The following is a 17,212-nucleotide window of genomic DNA, read 5'->3' as shown; positions in this document are numbered from 1 at the left end:
GAATTGTGTCTAGAGCTTGCAGAAGCTACTTTGTAGACTGAGGAACAAAGCAGAAAGAGAAGTGAGCCACAGGGAGAGACACATTTCTGCAGCATGCAAATGCCAGGGCACCATCCTACCACTGGGCTGTGTGCCAGAGGAAACTTTCCTCAGAAAAAAATATTCTCCCACTTCAGTTCCCCTTCACCCTGATTTGGAGCCTCTGATGGAACTCTGAGAGCTGTCAGGAAGGTTGTGTGCAGCAGGACAGATATCTACCTTTTTCCAGGAATTCCCAGTGTACAGGTCCTCAAAAAGGCACACACAGATGCAAAGAATATTGTGACCTCCACTTGCTCTAGATTCCCTCAGACTTTAGACATTACAAACTTTTTTTACATATATATATATATATATATTCTAAGCACACCCAGGAGGGTTTGCTGCCTATGGAGGCTTCATCCAAAGGGATGACAATAGGAGATCTCCTATTGACTTCCAAAGGCTTTAAACAGCTTCTCTTACCTTCTTCCAGCACACTCAGTTAAGTGAGAGTGAAGTTGTGTCTTTTACTGGAAGAGGATAAAATAGGCATGAGATGCAAGAGGTTAAAAAAACATCTTGTTAAAGGCTTAGCCAAAAGACACAGTTAACCTTGAACTAAGGAAGCCCAGTAACACATGGGATATTCTGTCTGTCTGCTGTCAGGGCAGATTTGATCATGGTCAGTGGATCTCCACAAAGGGGCCTGGCACTTTCTGCTGCAGCAGGGTCTGCCAATTTTCTCTTCCCTCAGTGCATCACACCAACATCTGGATAACTCTGCTTCCGTTCTAACACAGAAAACACATCAATCCCTAAATCAGCTTCCACTGGTGAGTCAACAGTAATGTGATGCCCTTAGGGCTGGAGTTGTCTTTGAGTGGTTGAAGGACATCAGTGATCCTGATGCAATAGTTATGCTGGAAGAAAGGGCATACAACTCCAAGTATCTTTTCTTCTCAATATTCATCTTCCTTCTGCAGTTGAGCTTTCCATATTGGCCTTACTGAGGCACAGAGGCACAGGATGGCTGTGACCCTACAACACCTGACCTTATGCATTTGTGTCCAGCATTTGGACTCTGAAAAGAGGGTGTCCAAGTTCACGTTTTGGCCACTGACCAGCCCCTGCTTTATGACTTGACTTCTCTTTACAGCTGTGACAGCTGAATGTTGATTTGTTCAATGTTTGGTTATAGAGCACACACAAAACAGCATCAGTTGCATTTTGCACTTGCAAATCTTCACATATGTATCCACAAAGATTTGATTGATGTTTTTCTCAAGGAGAGTTTAGGAAAATGTGGTCTCAAAATCTGGAAACTGAAAGAAAATTCTGCTTGGAAACTAAATTGCAGAGTCGTTGCATTTAAAGGGAGAGTTTAGAGATAAATGATCTATGAATTTTATGTTAATTCTTCAAAATACCTTCATCAACTGAAGTACAGAATATATTCAAGTTAGGAACATTATAATGAGCCATCTAAAAGTGGGGGATTTTATTCTTTTCAACTCGTTCATCCCTTATAAGGTTTCTGCATCTTATGCTTGAGGTGGCTCGCAACAAAGGCTCAGTAGTCTGTATTGTAATTACAGATTTGCTTGCATTTCATTCCGTGGTGTTTGATTCATTCCAGCTTTAAAAGATTCCAGTAAGAGATCCATTAACAGCGACTGGAAAATTGAGCTTCCTGGTGAGTTTCAGATCGCAGGCACCACTGTCCGGTACGTGCGAAGGGGGCTGTGGGAGAAAATCTCTGCCAAAGGACCAACTAAAATACCACTGCACTTGATGGTAACTTTATATCCTTTGTTTGTGTTTCTTAAGTGATGCAACAGAAAGGATTTATATCCTAACTGAAAGTTAAATTTTGATTGCTTGCTTCCTCACCACAGTGTTCTTTTGCAGCATTGCAGGGGCTGGACAAGCCCAGCTCCCCACTCAAAGAATTATTCTTCATTCTGGGAGAACAGGCAGTGTCCCATTCAGCTCATTTCCAGTGCAGGATGTCCCTGTAATGTGTCACAGACAGGTCCATCCTAGAGGTTGTAGGTTCCCAAGGACCTTTCTTACTTCTTGGACATACCTGATCACACACAAAAGCATTTTTGCTGAAATGTCTTTTCATCTTATGCCAGATTGTATTCTATGTTTAAGTACTCTGTTCTCTAACAGAAGAGGTGCAGATCTAGCATGCACAGATGATATATCTGAATTTGAATCTAAGTAATGACTTAATTACACACAGAAATCTTCTTTGTTTTCTCTATATTGTTTCTTCAATTGTATGTCATTTAAGGTGTTTTTTGACATTTTTTCCTAATGTTCAGCATAGCCCTTCTGTTAACCCAGCTTGGTATTTTATGAACAGCCATGTGGCTGAACATGAATGATAAGTCCACAGGGGTGAAAAGAGCAGGGCTGTGGCCCAGAGCTGTCAGTGGTGGGTGATGGGGTGACCCATGGGCCAGTCCCTTAATGCTGGTGTAACCTTTACATTTGTATTTGTGAGACAGCTGTAATAGTGCCTGTCTCGTATCTCTGTTCCTGTTTAAAAGTCTGCAGAAAGCTTTACAGGTTCTGTGGCAAGGTTTGCATAGAAAGTATATTAGTTTTTTCATTGTTTCCTGAAACTTTTTTATTGTATTCCATTTTTTTCTGTGCTGTTTCTTTTCCTTGTGACTTTTTGCCATGTTTGTTCTCTGAAAGCTATCTGTAAGCACTGCTAAAAATCAGCATTCTCTCCCTTCCCTCACCTGATTTTTTTGGCTTGCTGGTGTTCATTGTGCAACACTTCCTGACCCAGTTTGAAAAGCTCCAAAGACGCCTGAACTTTTCACATGCACAAAAAGCTGACAATAATACTCCACTTTGTCAGTACCTTCTTGGTGTCAAAATCTGCTGCACAAGAACTTTTTGTCTTTGCTTTCTCAGACAGATGAGTGAGTTTACAAGCTCACAGACCAGTGATTCAAAGAGGTTACAGCTGGAATAGTCAGAGGTGCAGGGTTGGGCACACCAGCACCTTCATGGCTCACCCATGTAACCCAGGGTGTGCCCACTCAAAAGGAGTGTATTACAGGCACCTTCTTCAGAAACATCAGCTGCTGCTTGACTTTGGCCTTAACACAAGTCTTCCCTCCTGAAACCAGGACTCTGACAAAGTATCTTGTACTGCCAAGGTCTTCCCAACCTCATGAGAGAGACAGGAGTTGCACAGGTACCGTTTGGGAAGATGCTGTGCAGGGTTCCTTTGGCAGCTCTTGGAACCTTCCAAAGCATTACTTAGTTGAGGTCCACTTCAGTAAAATCTGGTTATTGGTATTTTGTGAACCTCCCCATCAGCAGAGCTTTGGTTTTAAAGAAATGCTCTGTTCCCCTTTGTTAAGGAGTAAGTAGCTAACATAGGAAAGGAGTGATTTTGAACTTCTCCATGAGTGTCCTGTCCAGATACAGACAGGCCCTTTCAGCAGGCATAAGCAGAGGAAATGTTCCTTCTTCACCTTCCTTCACAGAAATGATTAAAAATGAGGAATGTAAAAATTACCAGACCATTAAAAAACATGTGGTTTTAAATCACTGCCAGTGGTAAACAGAGCACACATGAAGTCTTTGCTTCAACTCAGATATGAATCTTTTCCTTGATACAGGGTGGTAGGTTTCATTCTTTCAACACAAAAAAGGCAGGATGGTTACCAGTTCCCTCTAAATAGAAAACTGTTGTTCAAACAGTGGTGGAATACACTGGACTGACAAAGAGCCAGAAGCTTCAGTCAATCCATTGTGACCTGCATTTGAAACCAATTATACACACCCCCCAATTATATATGGCTACGAAATTGCATGAAATTGGTTTCATATGGGCCTTTAGATTCACTAGTCTTGCACCCATATTGAGATAATAAGGATTTCTTTTTAGGAGCTGGTTTTTAATACTTGAGGCATTTCTCCAAGTGCATTGCTGTGCGTGTTATTTCTTGGAGAAACTGATGTTTGTGTAAGTAGGCCTGTGCTAGTCCTCCTTGTGCAACAGAGGACAACCAAACACTCCCAGAGCAGAAGGGGGCTTTAGACAAGGCTGGCTGATCAGTTCTGTGGAACAGGAATTCATATCCCCTGCACTTCAGGAAAGCCAGAGCAGGGCTTGAGCTGTCTGCCTCTGAGTGCCTGGTGTTTGAATTGTGTTTAAAAAAGCCAACATTCATCTTTGAAATTGTAATGATGGCTGGCAGGTTTCAACCCTGGTATTCAGTCCTGGTAGTGAGGTTCCCTCTGTAGCTGAAGCAAAATCATGTCTTTGTTCCCCACATCCTCTGGAAGAGGCTCATCTGCCCAGGGTTCTGTCCTGTGCAGAGCAGCCCATGGGTGCTGAGTTTGTGGAGCCCCCCTCAGTGTTCACAGCACAGGCTGCCAGGAACCCTTCTTTCAGCACATTTGTTTGGTTGAACGAGTTCCTGACAGCTTTAGTGAGATTATTGGTTAAGTAGGAATGATTTGTGCAAATCTGAAGGGGAAACAGTTATTGTTGGGAGAAAATAGCATTTGCAAATTTGTCTTTTTTTCAAAGTGGCAGCTGCTGGCTCCAATTACGAGAGAGACCCCTGCTTAAAATACCTTATTTGATAAGGCATTGCTCCTATTTTGGTAGGTGACAAAAACCAGCACAATTCACCTGTCTAATGCTGCTCAGATCATGGGATAATAAGTATTAAGTTTAAAGCCAGAGCCTGAACATTACAGTAGTACTTCCATGGCATTTGTTAATACTGTGGTAACTCAGATTCCGTGGACCCCATCCTCCATGGGATGGATATCTTCCAATCACTTCTGACTCAAGCCAGGGAAGTGAGAACCAAATGAAGTCCAACATGTAAATGAAAACAGGACCAGTACTCTCATCTGCCTATGGTGAAAACACAAACATTTTTCTCTGTTCCTTTGTTAATAGTCAGGGAATTTTGGAGTAATGACACTGGAGACACCACAAGTGGTTCCATAGGAAATAGCCTGCTGTTGGAAGCAGGCTTCACCTTCCTCTAGCAATATACAGGGATAAAAATGTATGTTGCCAACAGCTGTATGATATGACTTTTACTTGTCATCCAGAGTTTTCTGAGACATAAAACCCCCACTGCTACAGCTTGTCAGCAAGAATAGTCATGCTTACCTTGAGTGCCACATTGACCAGGAGACAAGGGACTTTTTGTGCAGTAGTTGTTTTTGCACTGAGAAGCATCACCTTGTTCTTTCAGATGTTTAATTCTAGATGCTCTTTAAAATAGTTGTTGTATGAAAAGTGCTGATTTAATGCTTCCTGTCATCTTTTTCTCTGAATAGCCACTATCCTGCTGATCACATGTGAGGCTAAAAGTTATGCCTTGAATTGCAGGTTTAGACATCCCTGTGACTGCTTTAAATACTTATAAGTCATAAGCAGTTCTTGCTCCTGCAGTTGCCCTTTTTTACCAGTACCTTTGTAATTTAAGTTTTCTAGATAAAGGTTTGGTTGCCTTTCACAAGATATTTATATTTCAGGATTTTTTTTTCTTGAGCCAGCATTTCCAGCAGTGCTATCTCACAGCCTGTTGGCTCTCCCGGCACAGTGTGTTGCAACAGCCTCTCTTTTCCTGCCGAACCAGGTGCTGTTATTCCATGACCAAAATTATGGAATTCATTATGAATACACCATCCCTGTAAACTATACTGCTGAAAACAGGAGTGAGCCAGAAAAGCAGCAGGATTCCTTGTACATCTGGACACACAGCGGATGGGAAGGATGCAGTGTGCAGTGTGGAGGAGGTAGGGACACTCTGGGAATCCCTGTGGATGGGAAGGATGCAGTGTGCAGTGCGGAGGAGGTAGGGACACTTGGTGGGAATCCCTGTGGATGGGAAGGATGCAGTGTGCAGTGTGGAGGAGGTAGGGACACTTGGTGGGAATCCCTGTGGATGGGAAGGATGCAGTGTGCAGTGTGGAGGAGGTAGGGACACTTGGTGGGAATTCCTTCATAGGCTCCAGCCACAGGAGAGGTGGAAATTTGCCATGAAAATGGACCTGGCCCTAATGAATCCAATGAAAGCTCATTCTCAGCAGCTCTCTCAGCTCTGATCCCTCTCCCCACAGTTCATTTCCAGGCAGCCTTTTGGCAGGGACACTGCTCTGTCACCGTGGGCTGAGCTGCACCTGGATTGCTGCAGCAAGGATGGCTCCGGGTGCTGTGTAGAGCCCCTGCCTGCAGCCCCAGCACATTCCTGGAGCAGCACCTCCACAGGTGTCCAGGCACATTCAGGGAAAGGCACTTCCCTCCCCAGGAATGGAGCAGGGCACTGCTGCTGTCACAGCTCCTGGAGATTTGCATCAGATGCTCCCGTGTCGGGTGGACGTGCTGCAAGTCCAGGAGGACATGGCAAAGCTCCCTTCCCAAAGGATCCCTGTGTGTGCCCAGACAGATCCTCTGGAGCCCCAGGGGGGAGTTGATGCTGTGAAACCAGAGACTGGTCTGTCAGACACTGTCCGTTGCATTTTCAGTGCTGGAAGAAGGAGGTTGTTCCCTGAGGAAAAGAGATCGTTTCCAAGTATTCTGGGCAGTCTGTCTTCACCAGCAGACTCAGTTATTTATGATGTGACATGACAGAAGGAAAGAGCTCATCTTCACATTTGCAGGCTCACTGCCCTCAGTGCACTGAAATTACTGATTTTTTCTGTAAATAGGACTCACTTTAGAATAGACACTTTTACTCGTGCATTAAAATAATAATTTTTAAGCCATTAAACCCTCACATGAGTGAAAAGGAAATTTATTTGTGGCTCTTCTGATTTTTGTTGTAAGCCTGCTACGAATCTGAGTCAAACCAGTATCTGCCAGCCTGGGTCCCACCAGTAGTAGCTTGATAATTGGTATTTTATTTTAGTTGTCCAATGCTTTTGCTACTTACCCAACCTGAGAAGGGCCTTTTTCCTTTCCATACAGATGTTTGCATATTTTTTATAAACAGAACATGAGTTATTTTTTATTATCAGCTGCAGATGGTGAATAAACTCAATCTGACACAGGGTTAGAAAGTGAACATGAGGAACCAAAATAATTTGCAGTAAGGCAAAGTCACACAGTGCAGGAGTGGCAATTTCCTTGTCACATCTGGTCACTGTCATGCTCCCTGTGGCACAGCTTTCCTGATGCCACTCAGTGGAAGGCTGAACCCTGAGGTCCACAATTTGTGTGAGAAATGCTGGCTCCTCCTGAGATGCCTCCTGCCACAGGGATTTTAAAGTAGCAGATCTGGAGGAGCAGGAGATGAGAAATAATTTATTTTGGTGGCTTTATTTTCTCTTTGTGAGATACAAACAAGCCCAGTTAATGACTCTTGAACTTCCGTCACTCCTTTTCATCCTGATTTCCTGCCTGGAGAGCAGCAGGAGGCAGCTGTCCTGTCATTATCAGTCACATTATCAGGGGCTGGGAGGTTGTCTGATTTCAGCACATCTGCCCGAGGTGATGACAGGGCACAGCTACCTGTGGAGGAGGAACCAGAAATGAAAACAAATTGTTTTAAAGCTCATTTCCACGTTAAACACTATAAGGACAAAGCCCCACTTGCTGCTCCTGTGAAACAGTCAATTGCATGATTATTGAGGAAAGATTTGTAGCTTTTCTGAAAAAAAAACCCAAAACATGTCAGTACAAAGGTCAGGCAGAGGAGAGAGTAAGATTTCTTGCAGAGGTGGTAGAGTACATCTAATCGAAGGAGCAGGGAGCTCCAAGCTTTTGAGTCTTGGTTGATGAGTGGACGTGGTTTTGTTCAGAGTTCCTTTTGATTTGGCTTTCAGGTGAGAGGAGAACCATCGTGTCCTGCACTCGGATCATTAACAAGACCATGACTCTGGTGAATGACAGTGACTGCCAGCGAGTGACCCGCCCCGAGCCCCAGGTCAGGAAATGTAACACACACCCCTGCCAGTCACGGTAAGGAGTTCAAAAACACTAAAACCCAATATCCTTTTCCTTCAGAAACTGCCCCTTCCCAAAGCCTCCATCTGGTGAACACAGTGAAAATGGCTCAAAGTATTGGGACACATTGTTAGCCACAGTAAGCAGCTGTAATATTCATTTCCTTTTGTTGAGCAGGTCAGATTTTCATTACCTCAGACAAAGCCCATTTAATTTGTGGTCAGTGAGGCCAGATTCCATGCAGGCTGCCTTCATGCATTGTCTGGGGATGGTTTTCTTTTCCCCTTGGTTGCCTCCTGGGAGACAGAACAACTTACAGTATAAAGCTAGACAGGAGTACAGTGACTGCATATCTAAACTTTCTGTTTTCGAATCAGCACAGAATGGGGTCTGATTAACTGTCAAACAGTACTACAAAAACCCTGATGTCAAGAAATTAAATTATGATAAAGCACATTTTAGATGCTTTCCTCAGTAAGGGTGCTTTTCTCCTCATTAGTTATTAGATATCTCTAAAAATAATAAAAATATCCTTTTCTTTTAATTTGGCAAGCACTTTTAGCTGAATTAATTTTGATCTGTGTTATATTAAAGGAAGACATTTCTGGCCAAAATGACAAAAGACAGGAAGTTAAATTAATTTGTTCAGTTTGTCTGCTAACAATAAAGCTTGCTCCTGTTCTGCAGTGATATTTAGCATTGTAGAGTAGTGTAGAAACTGCAGTTTTGATAGCAGTTAGAAAAACACCAAGGTTTGATCCATGTATGGGCCATTCACTTCAGAGGTGGACTCAATGGTCCTTGTGGGTCCCTTCCAACTCTGAATATTCTGTGATAAAATCAATTTCAGATAAAGCTGAGCAATACCTAAAAATGCATCTTCAAACCAACCTACTGGCTCCTGCATCTTGAATAACCAGACAAGCCAGGGAAATGCAACTACAAAGCTAATCCTGCTGGCAGAAACAATGGGGGAAGCAACAAACAGCACACTTCCTTCTAATTAGACCTGCACTCTGATTAAAGTGCCCTGGAGCAGGGAAATGCAGTGTCAGCTCATCCATCAATGTGGCTGGTTCAGGTTTCAGTTTCTGTCTGCACTGTCTGTTATTGCTGCTGTTCAATACTGTGGCTGTACAACTTGCAGTATTGAAAGGGATAATGAGATACCCTGGTGTGTGAGGAGAGCCAAAATCCCAATGGCTTCGAGGAAACAACTGTCATTTCCATGAGGAAGTCCAGTGAGGCTGGGATTTCTGTCATGTCACCCTCTCAGAAAGAAACAAGAAGCATCTGCTTGTGTTGCTGCTCTGGCATGAAGAATTTCCTTTTGGAAAGCTGTTGGGAGTAGACTGGATTGAGCCCAGGCAGGTATAGGAGGGGTTCCAGGTGGTAGAGATGAAGAGAAGCAACTTTAAAAGTTCTGGAAGACGTGGGCAGCTTCTGCCTCTACCAGCAAGGATGGGAGGTCCTGGCCATAAGGTGTGTCACAGCCCTGAGACCCACAGTGTGCTCTGAGGGATCTCCATGAGGGATCTCCCTGGAAATTCTCTTTGGTGCCCTCCCACCCTGGCATTGCTGCCTGTCCAAGGCAGTGACAGTGGGTGAGGTTAAATCACACAAAACCTCCTGAGAAGGGATTGTTCTCCTCCTGTATCCAGCCTGTGTTCCTCTGGGGAATTGTGTCCAGCCCTTAATGTTATTCCAAGGTCTCACTTCTTCTGTGTGGAGTCACCAGGCAGTTTATGGGCTCAGTTCTTCCCAGCTCCAATGAGCTCTGGCACAGGGACACTCTCGTTGGCCCATTTTTTTCAGAGCAATGACAGCAGACACTGAATGTGCTTAGAACCTGGAAAGGCCACAGAATCCTTGCTGATGATCTGATAGACCACACTCCCTCACTCCCTCCGTGTAGACTACACTTTCACACTTAACATGCTTTTAACTGGAAACATTTTCAGAAGCACATTCTCTGTGCCTCTGTAGAATTTAAATTTCCACTTGCGTTTGCCCACCCAGACATTAGAAATGCATGCTTAGCATATTCTCTGACCAAGAACATCTTAAAGAAACCATTCTCTTTCACCATGTCAATGCTTTTTTTATGAGCCCTGAATTTGTTTTAAGGTTTCAAGTAAAATTATTGTAGCATCTTGTTACAATAAGGTCCTTTCCCGTTTCCACTCAGACCTAAGCCCTTCACCTGAGTTCAGAAGAAGGAACAATGCTCTCCTTTCTCTAGTAAACCTGCTCTGTTTTGTGCATTTTGAATTGCATTTGCACTTTCACTCAAAATTTAGGAGAATCACCTTTCAGAGTATTTATCTCTAGAGGGGGGTCTTTTGGCCAGCACAGGACTGGGTCAGAGGACACTCAGTCTCTGTTTCACTTCTGGATGGGCTGTATGACTTTAATTCACTATCCCACACTGTCCCTTTGTTTCTTCTCTCAATCCATATATAAGCTAGATTGCAAAGTCTTTGAGATGGGGTGAGATCATATTGTTTAAGTGGAGGAAGAGGCTGTTGCTGTTGAGATTGTATTTAAAAAAAAAAAAGTTACCCACATTTATAAAGTGATCAGGAGAAAAAAAAGGGTATGTTATTAATAACAGTGTCTTTCTTCCAGCACGATCCCAAAGGGCTTTGTAAATTATATATCCCTTTGAACTTCAGCCACCTCTCAGGAGAGCCAAATAATGTAGGGCAGGGGACAGTACGTTCATGAGGCCAAAGAGAAGATTGGAATTCTCCAACTGCAACCCAGCATCTGAGAAAAACAAAGCAGGGTTTAAAACTTGATTGGATACACTGACATGTTTTAAAATTAAACGTCAGAGAAGAGAATTTTCTTGAGGGTTTTGTTGAAACTGGCAAAAATAAAAGAATCTTTCATTCTTTATTATTGTTACTCTTTCACCTTAAAAAAAAAAAAAAGCCTCTTTTTCTTCCTATTTTATTTTTTATGTTCCTTGACCCTCTTTTTCCATTAAATTCTTTACAGCTTCCTTTCCTGTCCCAACTGCACCCTATTAGCACCTCTTTATTCTAATCCTTTGCCTAGCTCTTTAGATATTTTTTACAAAACCCCCGCTGTAACCAGATGGAATCTGGATTCCTGCATGCAGCGCGGATGGGTCGCTTCCAGCACCCCGAGCACCAACCCAAATACAGCGGCAGAGGCAGCCCTGGGGCTGGCACCACCCTCAGAAATCACAGATCACATCAGCTGTTTTCACTGAAAACAAAACTCGGCCACTGGCCACACACTTCTGCATGCATGGTTGGGTCTGTGGCTATGAAACTGCTCCCCTCCAACGCAGGAAAAGCACCAAAACCACATGAAATTCCCCAACTGTTGGGCTTGTCGTAGGCTGTGTGCAAACGCTGGTAATTTTTCTTGCCTTTGCTGTAAGAGATTTTTAGGAGAGGTTGAGTCCTTTCAGGGGCCTGCTGAATATTTGATGTTCTTACGTGGATGCTGAAGAGAAGCATAAATGCCAGAAATCCCTGGCTGCATCTACAGAAAACCACAGGAGACCCTGATCCCTTAGTTTCACTCTTTAGGACTTGGAAATATCTCCTGAGCCCAAGGGTTAGTTTTCTGCTACCACCAGCAGCATATCTTAGACTCCTTTCTGTAAGCTGAGTTTTTTTCCACAGGCTCCTGCCCTCACTAGAAGGCTCTCCTGTGACCTTGCTGTTCATGTGGGTCAGAATCTTTTATTTCCAGCCTAAGTTACTCGTTGTCATTTTTCAGCCCTTTTTTTGTGCATCAGCTCTGTTGCTTTTCTTACACAGTATTTTCCCTCCCTTCCTCTCTGCCTTGGGCTGTTTGCCACAGGATACAACAAACCATTGTATCTCCTTCTTCCATCATTTTTCTGGGCTAAATCCATTACTTTAACTTCTTATTGCTTTTTTTCATGGCTGCATCATATTTGTGGCTTACAGTCATTTGAGATGTTTTCCTCCTCATTTATTTCATTGTATGAACTCTACTTCAACACAGAAATTCTCAAAAAGCACTCAGCCTTGGAGTATATGCTGTTTATTTCCATCATAGCTTTGTTATTGCAGTACTCAAGGTTATTCAGTTCTTCCTGTATGACATCCTAATCCTCTGAGGCATTGACACTGCTTCTAGGCTTTGTATTGTCAGCATTTTCCTCAATTTTTCAGCAGTTTTCTTCTTTTTGTGCCAAGGTCATTAATGAGCATACTAAATTAGATCAAATGCAAGACGGACCTTTCAGGAAGCCCCCTAGTAACTGATCTAATTTCCTTTCATACCTGATACTCCTTTGCAGCACTAAAGGTAGATGGGAGGCCAGCTCTCACCTCTGTGTATGAATTACACAGATCTGTGTTTCCCAGCATGTCACCAGTAAGAATTTCCCATGCAGCAAAAGGAGTTCTTCACCAAACAGATCAAATCTACCACATTTCCTTTGTCTGCAAAACCAGTTATTTTAGTCAGAGAAATGCAGCCAATGAGTTTTGCCTGGAGGAAGCCTATCTTGCATCCTTTTACCACTGTGTCCTTGATTGTTGTTGCCCTCCAAATCAGTTCTAAAGCTGGCACGCTGCTGAGGTCAGCTCTGCGGTTACATGGATCACTTCCTTCACTCTTTCTTCTTGTTCCCTTTCACTTTTCCATCCATGGGCTGGAATCCAGCACCAGGTTCTCCAAGGGCTGACACATCACAACAGTGCCCACTGGGGAAAAATGAAGCCAGTTCTAAGAGTCAGTCAAGGCCCCAGTCAGCTCAGCACCTCAGAAACGTGTCCAAGGGCTGGGGAGTGCCAAAATAATGGTGCCTCGGTGTGTGATGGTTGGTAGTGCCCATTGCTTTGATTTCTGATCTGATTTAAGCTCAGGGTGTGTATCCATGTGACCCTGCTGGCTGAAAGTCCCTCTAGACTCCACCATATCCCTGTGACAGGGCTCTGTTTAACAGCCAGGGAATACAGAAATCAGAATAATACAGAAATCAATCTGTCTCCCTGATTCTGGGCTATTTGCACCCCATTTCTGTGTGTTCTCATCACAGGTAGATGGGGAGCAAAACAATTTCAGATTTGTGAGGTGGTAATCTTGCAAATAGTAGAATTTGGGGGGAAAAATATGATGGAAAACTATGAGAATGTCAGCAAATTACTCACAGGGCTGTATAGAAATTGCATTAAACTGGAGGGATGTGGGTGTTTGTTAACTGAAGGGGCTGAGCTGGACATTCAGTGGCTCCAAATGGGTCAGTCCTTTCATTAATGCAGTCAGGCTCTTCTGGAATCTCTACAAATGTTCATCATCCATAAGGTTTAATGCCAACAGGTTCAAATCCTTGTCTGTGCCTTGTGCTGAGAAACATCTTTGATGTGCATTGGATTTGGTTACATGAAAAAAAAAAAAAAAAAAAAAGAGAAAAGAAGGAGCAGCCGTGGGGAGGGTTTCATTTTAGCCTGGAAATCTGGCATCAATAGTAATGTTAGCACCCTCTGATCCAAGGAGGCACCACGTAAGAGCTCATTTTGAAGTACTTCCCAAAGCTGGAGTTGGGATCTCCAGAATCAGCTTGAGCTTAATGAATTTGCCAGGACTGTGCTGGACCAGCTGGAGCAGGGAATGCTGCGCTCTGGTGGCAGCTCCTCGGGGGCACTGCCTGCAGCAGGGCTCCCCTGGGCCTTGCAGCAGCAAAAGCCAAAATTCTGCAGACCAGAAAACCTGAGACACTCCTGGGCACCTTTGTGAGGGGTGGCTGATGTCCTGCCGTGGGCACAGCTGGGGCCCAGGTCAGTTGATGGTGATCCCCATCCACCAAAAGGACACAAAAACTCGTGTGCTCCAGGTTGTAGGCAGCTCATCAAGTACCAATCAGTGGCTAATTAGCCACTGAAAGACAGTTTGATTGTATCTTCCAATAAATCCAGCAACTCGACTCAATGGAGCAGTTCTGGCAGGGAAGGCTGGGGAACAGACAGTGTAGAATGTAAAGTGCTTATTGGCTACTGCTAAATGCATTCACATCAATGTATTAACATCATCAATGCTAAATGCATTTATATCAATTAATCCAAGATGACTTGCTAGGGCAGGAGTTAATTTGGCCTTATTTTCCACATGGAGTCATGAGACAGGTCCCTCAGCTTTGGTGTAAACACCCAGGCTGGCTCCCATCACGTTCTTTCCCAGTGCAATGTTTGACTCACCAACCTTGTGGTTGACCATTGCCTTGTTTTAAAATGTTACATGATCTGTGCTGCTTTGTTCTGAGGCTCTTCGGGCCAAGTGCAGTTCTAACCCACAGAAAAGGCTTAGCAGGATAATCTAGCAAACCATTTAATTGTGAAATCCACTCCTCCTGCTGCCTGCATCTTTACAGTCTGCATCCTGTGGTGGGAGCTGAGAAGAAGGCACTGCCTTCCTGGAAAGGCAGGGAATGGAGCTGGAAACCAGTTGCCCCATTAAAGTTACCCCTGCCATGGAGGTGGGTAGGGGAAACTCACTGTAGAGGAGCTCTGAGAGTGCTGAAATTCTGTCCATTGGCTCCTCACACCAACCCCACACCCTGCAAAACAGAGATCTGCTCATCTCAGGGAGGAGGAGAGGGAATACAATGGCTTCCATTTAAAAAAAGAACTTCCCAAGGTGTATTTAAATTATAAAACATTGTTCCATAGCTGATCTTACTGGTGGGGGGGGGGGAAAAAAGCTGTCAAAATGATAATCACTAAAGAAAAAAAGAAACCTGTGTGAGTGAAAGTTGGCAAGTCTGTTAGCAGAATGACTACTGTACTGGAAAATTACTGAGCACTGTTTATAAAGGCAATCAGACAGGAATGTTAGTCTTGGAGTCCTACTTTCGGCATCAGCAGCTGTATTATTCTACTAGATTCCTTGTACTTTCCTCCAAAAAAATTTTAAAAAAGCCTTCTAGTGACTGGGTGTGGCACAACCTGTTCCCAAAAGACAAGATTCACCTGATTGTTTTGAGCCCAGTGCAGCAGAGAGGTGGGGGACAACTTCAGGAGTATGTGAGGAGAGGACAGTCCAATAGCAGTGTGTGTGTTTTTTTCATGGAAAACACAATTCCATTTGTAAAGAGACTTTTCTTCTACACAGTCGAGCATGAGCTTGGTTTGTCAGCTGTAAGCAAAGTATATCTGTCAGTTCCACATGACTGATTCTCAGAAATCTTTTCCAATTCTCCTTGCTAAAATTATCCATTGTAAAAGCCTGGCCCTGCTGAAAGTTGGTCAGAGTTTTGCTTAAATCAGTAGAGCCACAGTTTCATCCAGGTGCCTCAGAAAACTAAGAGTGATTTTGAGATGATTTTGCATCACAAACTGGTGCTAAAGACAACCAGTGCTAAGTGGGCATGGAGTTATCTTCACCTCTGCATTAAACCAAAAGGTTTTCAATAAAATCTATTAGAAATAGAGCCCTCAGATGTGTTTCTGTCACAGGACTTTTTCAGACACGTTTTTGTAGCAAGTTTCCTCTGATGCTTTTCTCAGCAGTAGTACAGGCTCTAAACTGGTTGTAGGTAAGAGCCAGCTCTAAAAAACCAGGTTTAATAACAAAAAGTGTTATTGCAAACATGTCTTTGGTCATATCCAAGCTATTACTGTGAAAGCAGGGAAATAAATGTCACTGTAGCATTGGGAAGGCAACAGAAGTACCCTGTAGGTGGTGAGGGGATGTGTGAACATGGCATGGATGTGTAGTTAGTGGAAGAGAACACACTGTTCTTCTACAGGGCTCAGGGCAGAAACAACCAGGAGAAATTTAATGGGCTGCAATTCTTACCTACATTAGAAGATGTAATGACTGTGTTATAAGAAGCTGCAAATCTCTGAAAAGTGACCTCATGTCATTTGATTGCACTCCCTCACTCCCATCCTTCAGCCTTGATCCATTTTATCTTCCTAACATTTTTTTCCCCAAATCTTTAGCTACAAGCCCTCATTTGCAGACATTCATCTCCCCTGGGTTTATATACGTTGTGCTGCAGGCATTTTTTTTCCTAGAAAATGTGGGAGTCTTAGGCAAGTAGGTAGAGTAGATAATTCAAGGTTAATGACTAATCCAGACCATGGAAAGATCAAATGATGAACTGAATCTCCAAAAGATATTTCAAATTTGCTCCAGGGGCCTGCCAGATGAGTGTTGCCAAAGCAGATTAGAAGAACTCCCAATTCCTCAGAAGAGATACTGAGAGGTCAGAGGTTGAGGAAGACTCAGAAGACAAAGATTTAGAGGAGCCCTCTCAGATTGCACGTCCTGCCCATCCCAGCTTATTGAAGCTTTTGAAAATCACACCCTTCTGGGCATATTTTAGCTAGAAAGACAGCCACTGACTGGGGTAAAATCTCTGCTTAAAAGCTCTTCACTTTCTTCCTGTATCTAACCACCAGCAGGGATCACTTAGCTCTTGAATCTTCTGTAGAGGTAAGATTACAAAAAAATAATACCAGGGATGAAGCCATCCCTGTGGTTGTGAGAAAGATGAGTGTGTTTGTCACGTAAATCAGCACTTGTTGGCAAACTGAGAGGCTCTCCTGGGAGCCCAGCTGGAGCATTCCCATGGTCCCACAGAAGACAGGTTATAACCTGGGAGGGAAAGACCAAACTGCAAAGAACTCTGGTGTCAAGCAATCCCTAAGATCAGTTTACAGGCTTAAAGTGTAACTGGAAGCCAAATGCTTTATATGATATACACAGGGCTTAGTGTACAGCAGTTAATTGGCTTAGTTAATAATACAGAGCCTGCCTGGGGTTTGGAGTTAGAACACTGGAGTTATTTTTGACAATGTCATAAGAAAAATACCAACCCTTTTTTAAAGAAAATCACCCTCTAAGTAGGTCTTGTTGTTAAACACTCAGGTGTGTTCAGAAGGTGTAATGACAGTGTAGAGACAAAAATCTGCCTGTGGGGCAATTTAATAGTTACCATAATGGCGTACTATTTGCACATCACATTTTTCTCCCCTCTGTGTATATTACTTGCAGATAGCAATTCTGCTAATATCTTGCTGCAAATTCCTTCCAAAAAATTTAAACTGGCAGGAATTTTCTTCTTTAATCAACTTTATCCATAAATCCCTTGTCTTTCCACATTGATTGTGAGCATTGTTGAAATACAGTTGCAGTGTTCCTGTGAGTTACAGGCACTAATACAATATTTTCAGCTGCCTTTGAAGAAGAATTTGGGGGAACTGTGGGGGTTCAGGGCATTGCCAG

The 17,212-nt window shown here is 43.4% G+C and overlaps 1 protein-coding gene across 1 annotated transcript in view; it reads left to right on the top strand.

Moving 5' to 3' along the window:
- Positions 1-17,212, top strand: part of ADAMTS17 (ADAM metallopeptidase with thrombospondin type 1 motif 17) — a gene marked incomplete at its 5' end in the record, with an annotated part of 146,476 nt that overhangs the window by 103,921 nt on the left and 25,343 nt on the right. The window contains 3 exons of the mRNA XM_083870662.1: positions 1,658-1,815; positions 5,661-5,820; positions 7,849-7,984. Of these exons, the coding sequence (XP_083726788.1) occupies positions 1,658-1,815; positions 5,661-5,820; positions 7,849-7,984 (454 nt within the window). The remainder of the gene's footprint in view (positions 1-1,657; positions 1,816-5,660; positions 5,821-7,848; positions 7,985-17,212) is intronic.

The sequence above is a fragment of the Zosterops lateralis genome, assembly GCF_965231275.1.
Source record: "Zosterops lateralis genome assembly, chromosome: 13".
In the NCBI taxonomy this organism is placed as follows: Eukaryota; Metazoa; Chordata; class Aves; order Passeriformes; family Zosteropidae; genus Zosterops; species Zosterops lateralis.
The sequence above is the reverse complement of the archived record's forward strand: the minus strand, read 5'-3'. Positions and strand labels throughout refer to the sequence as shown.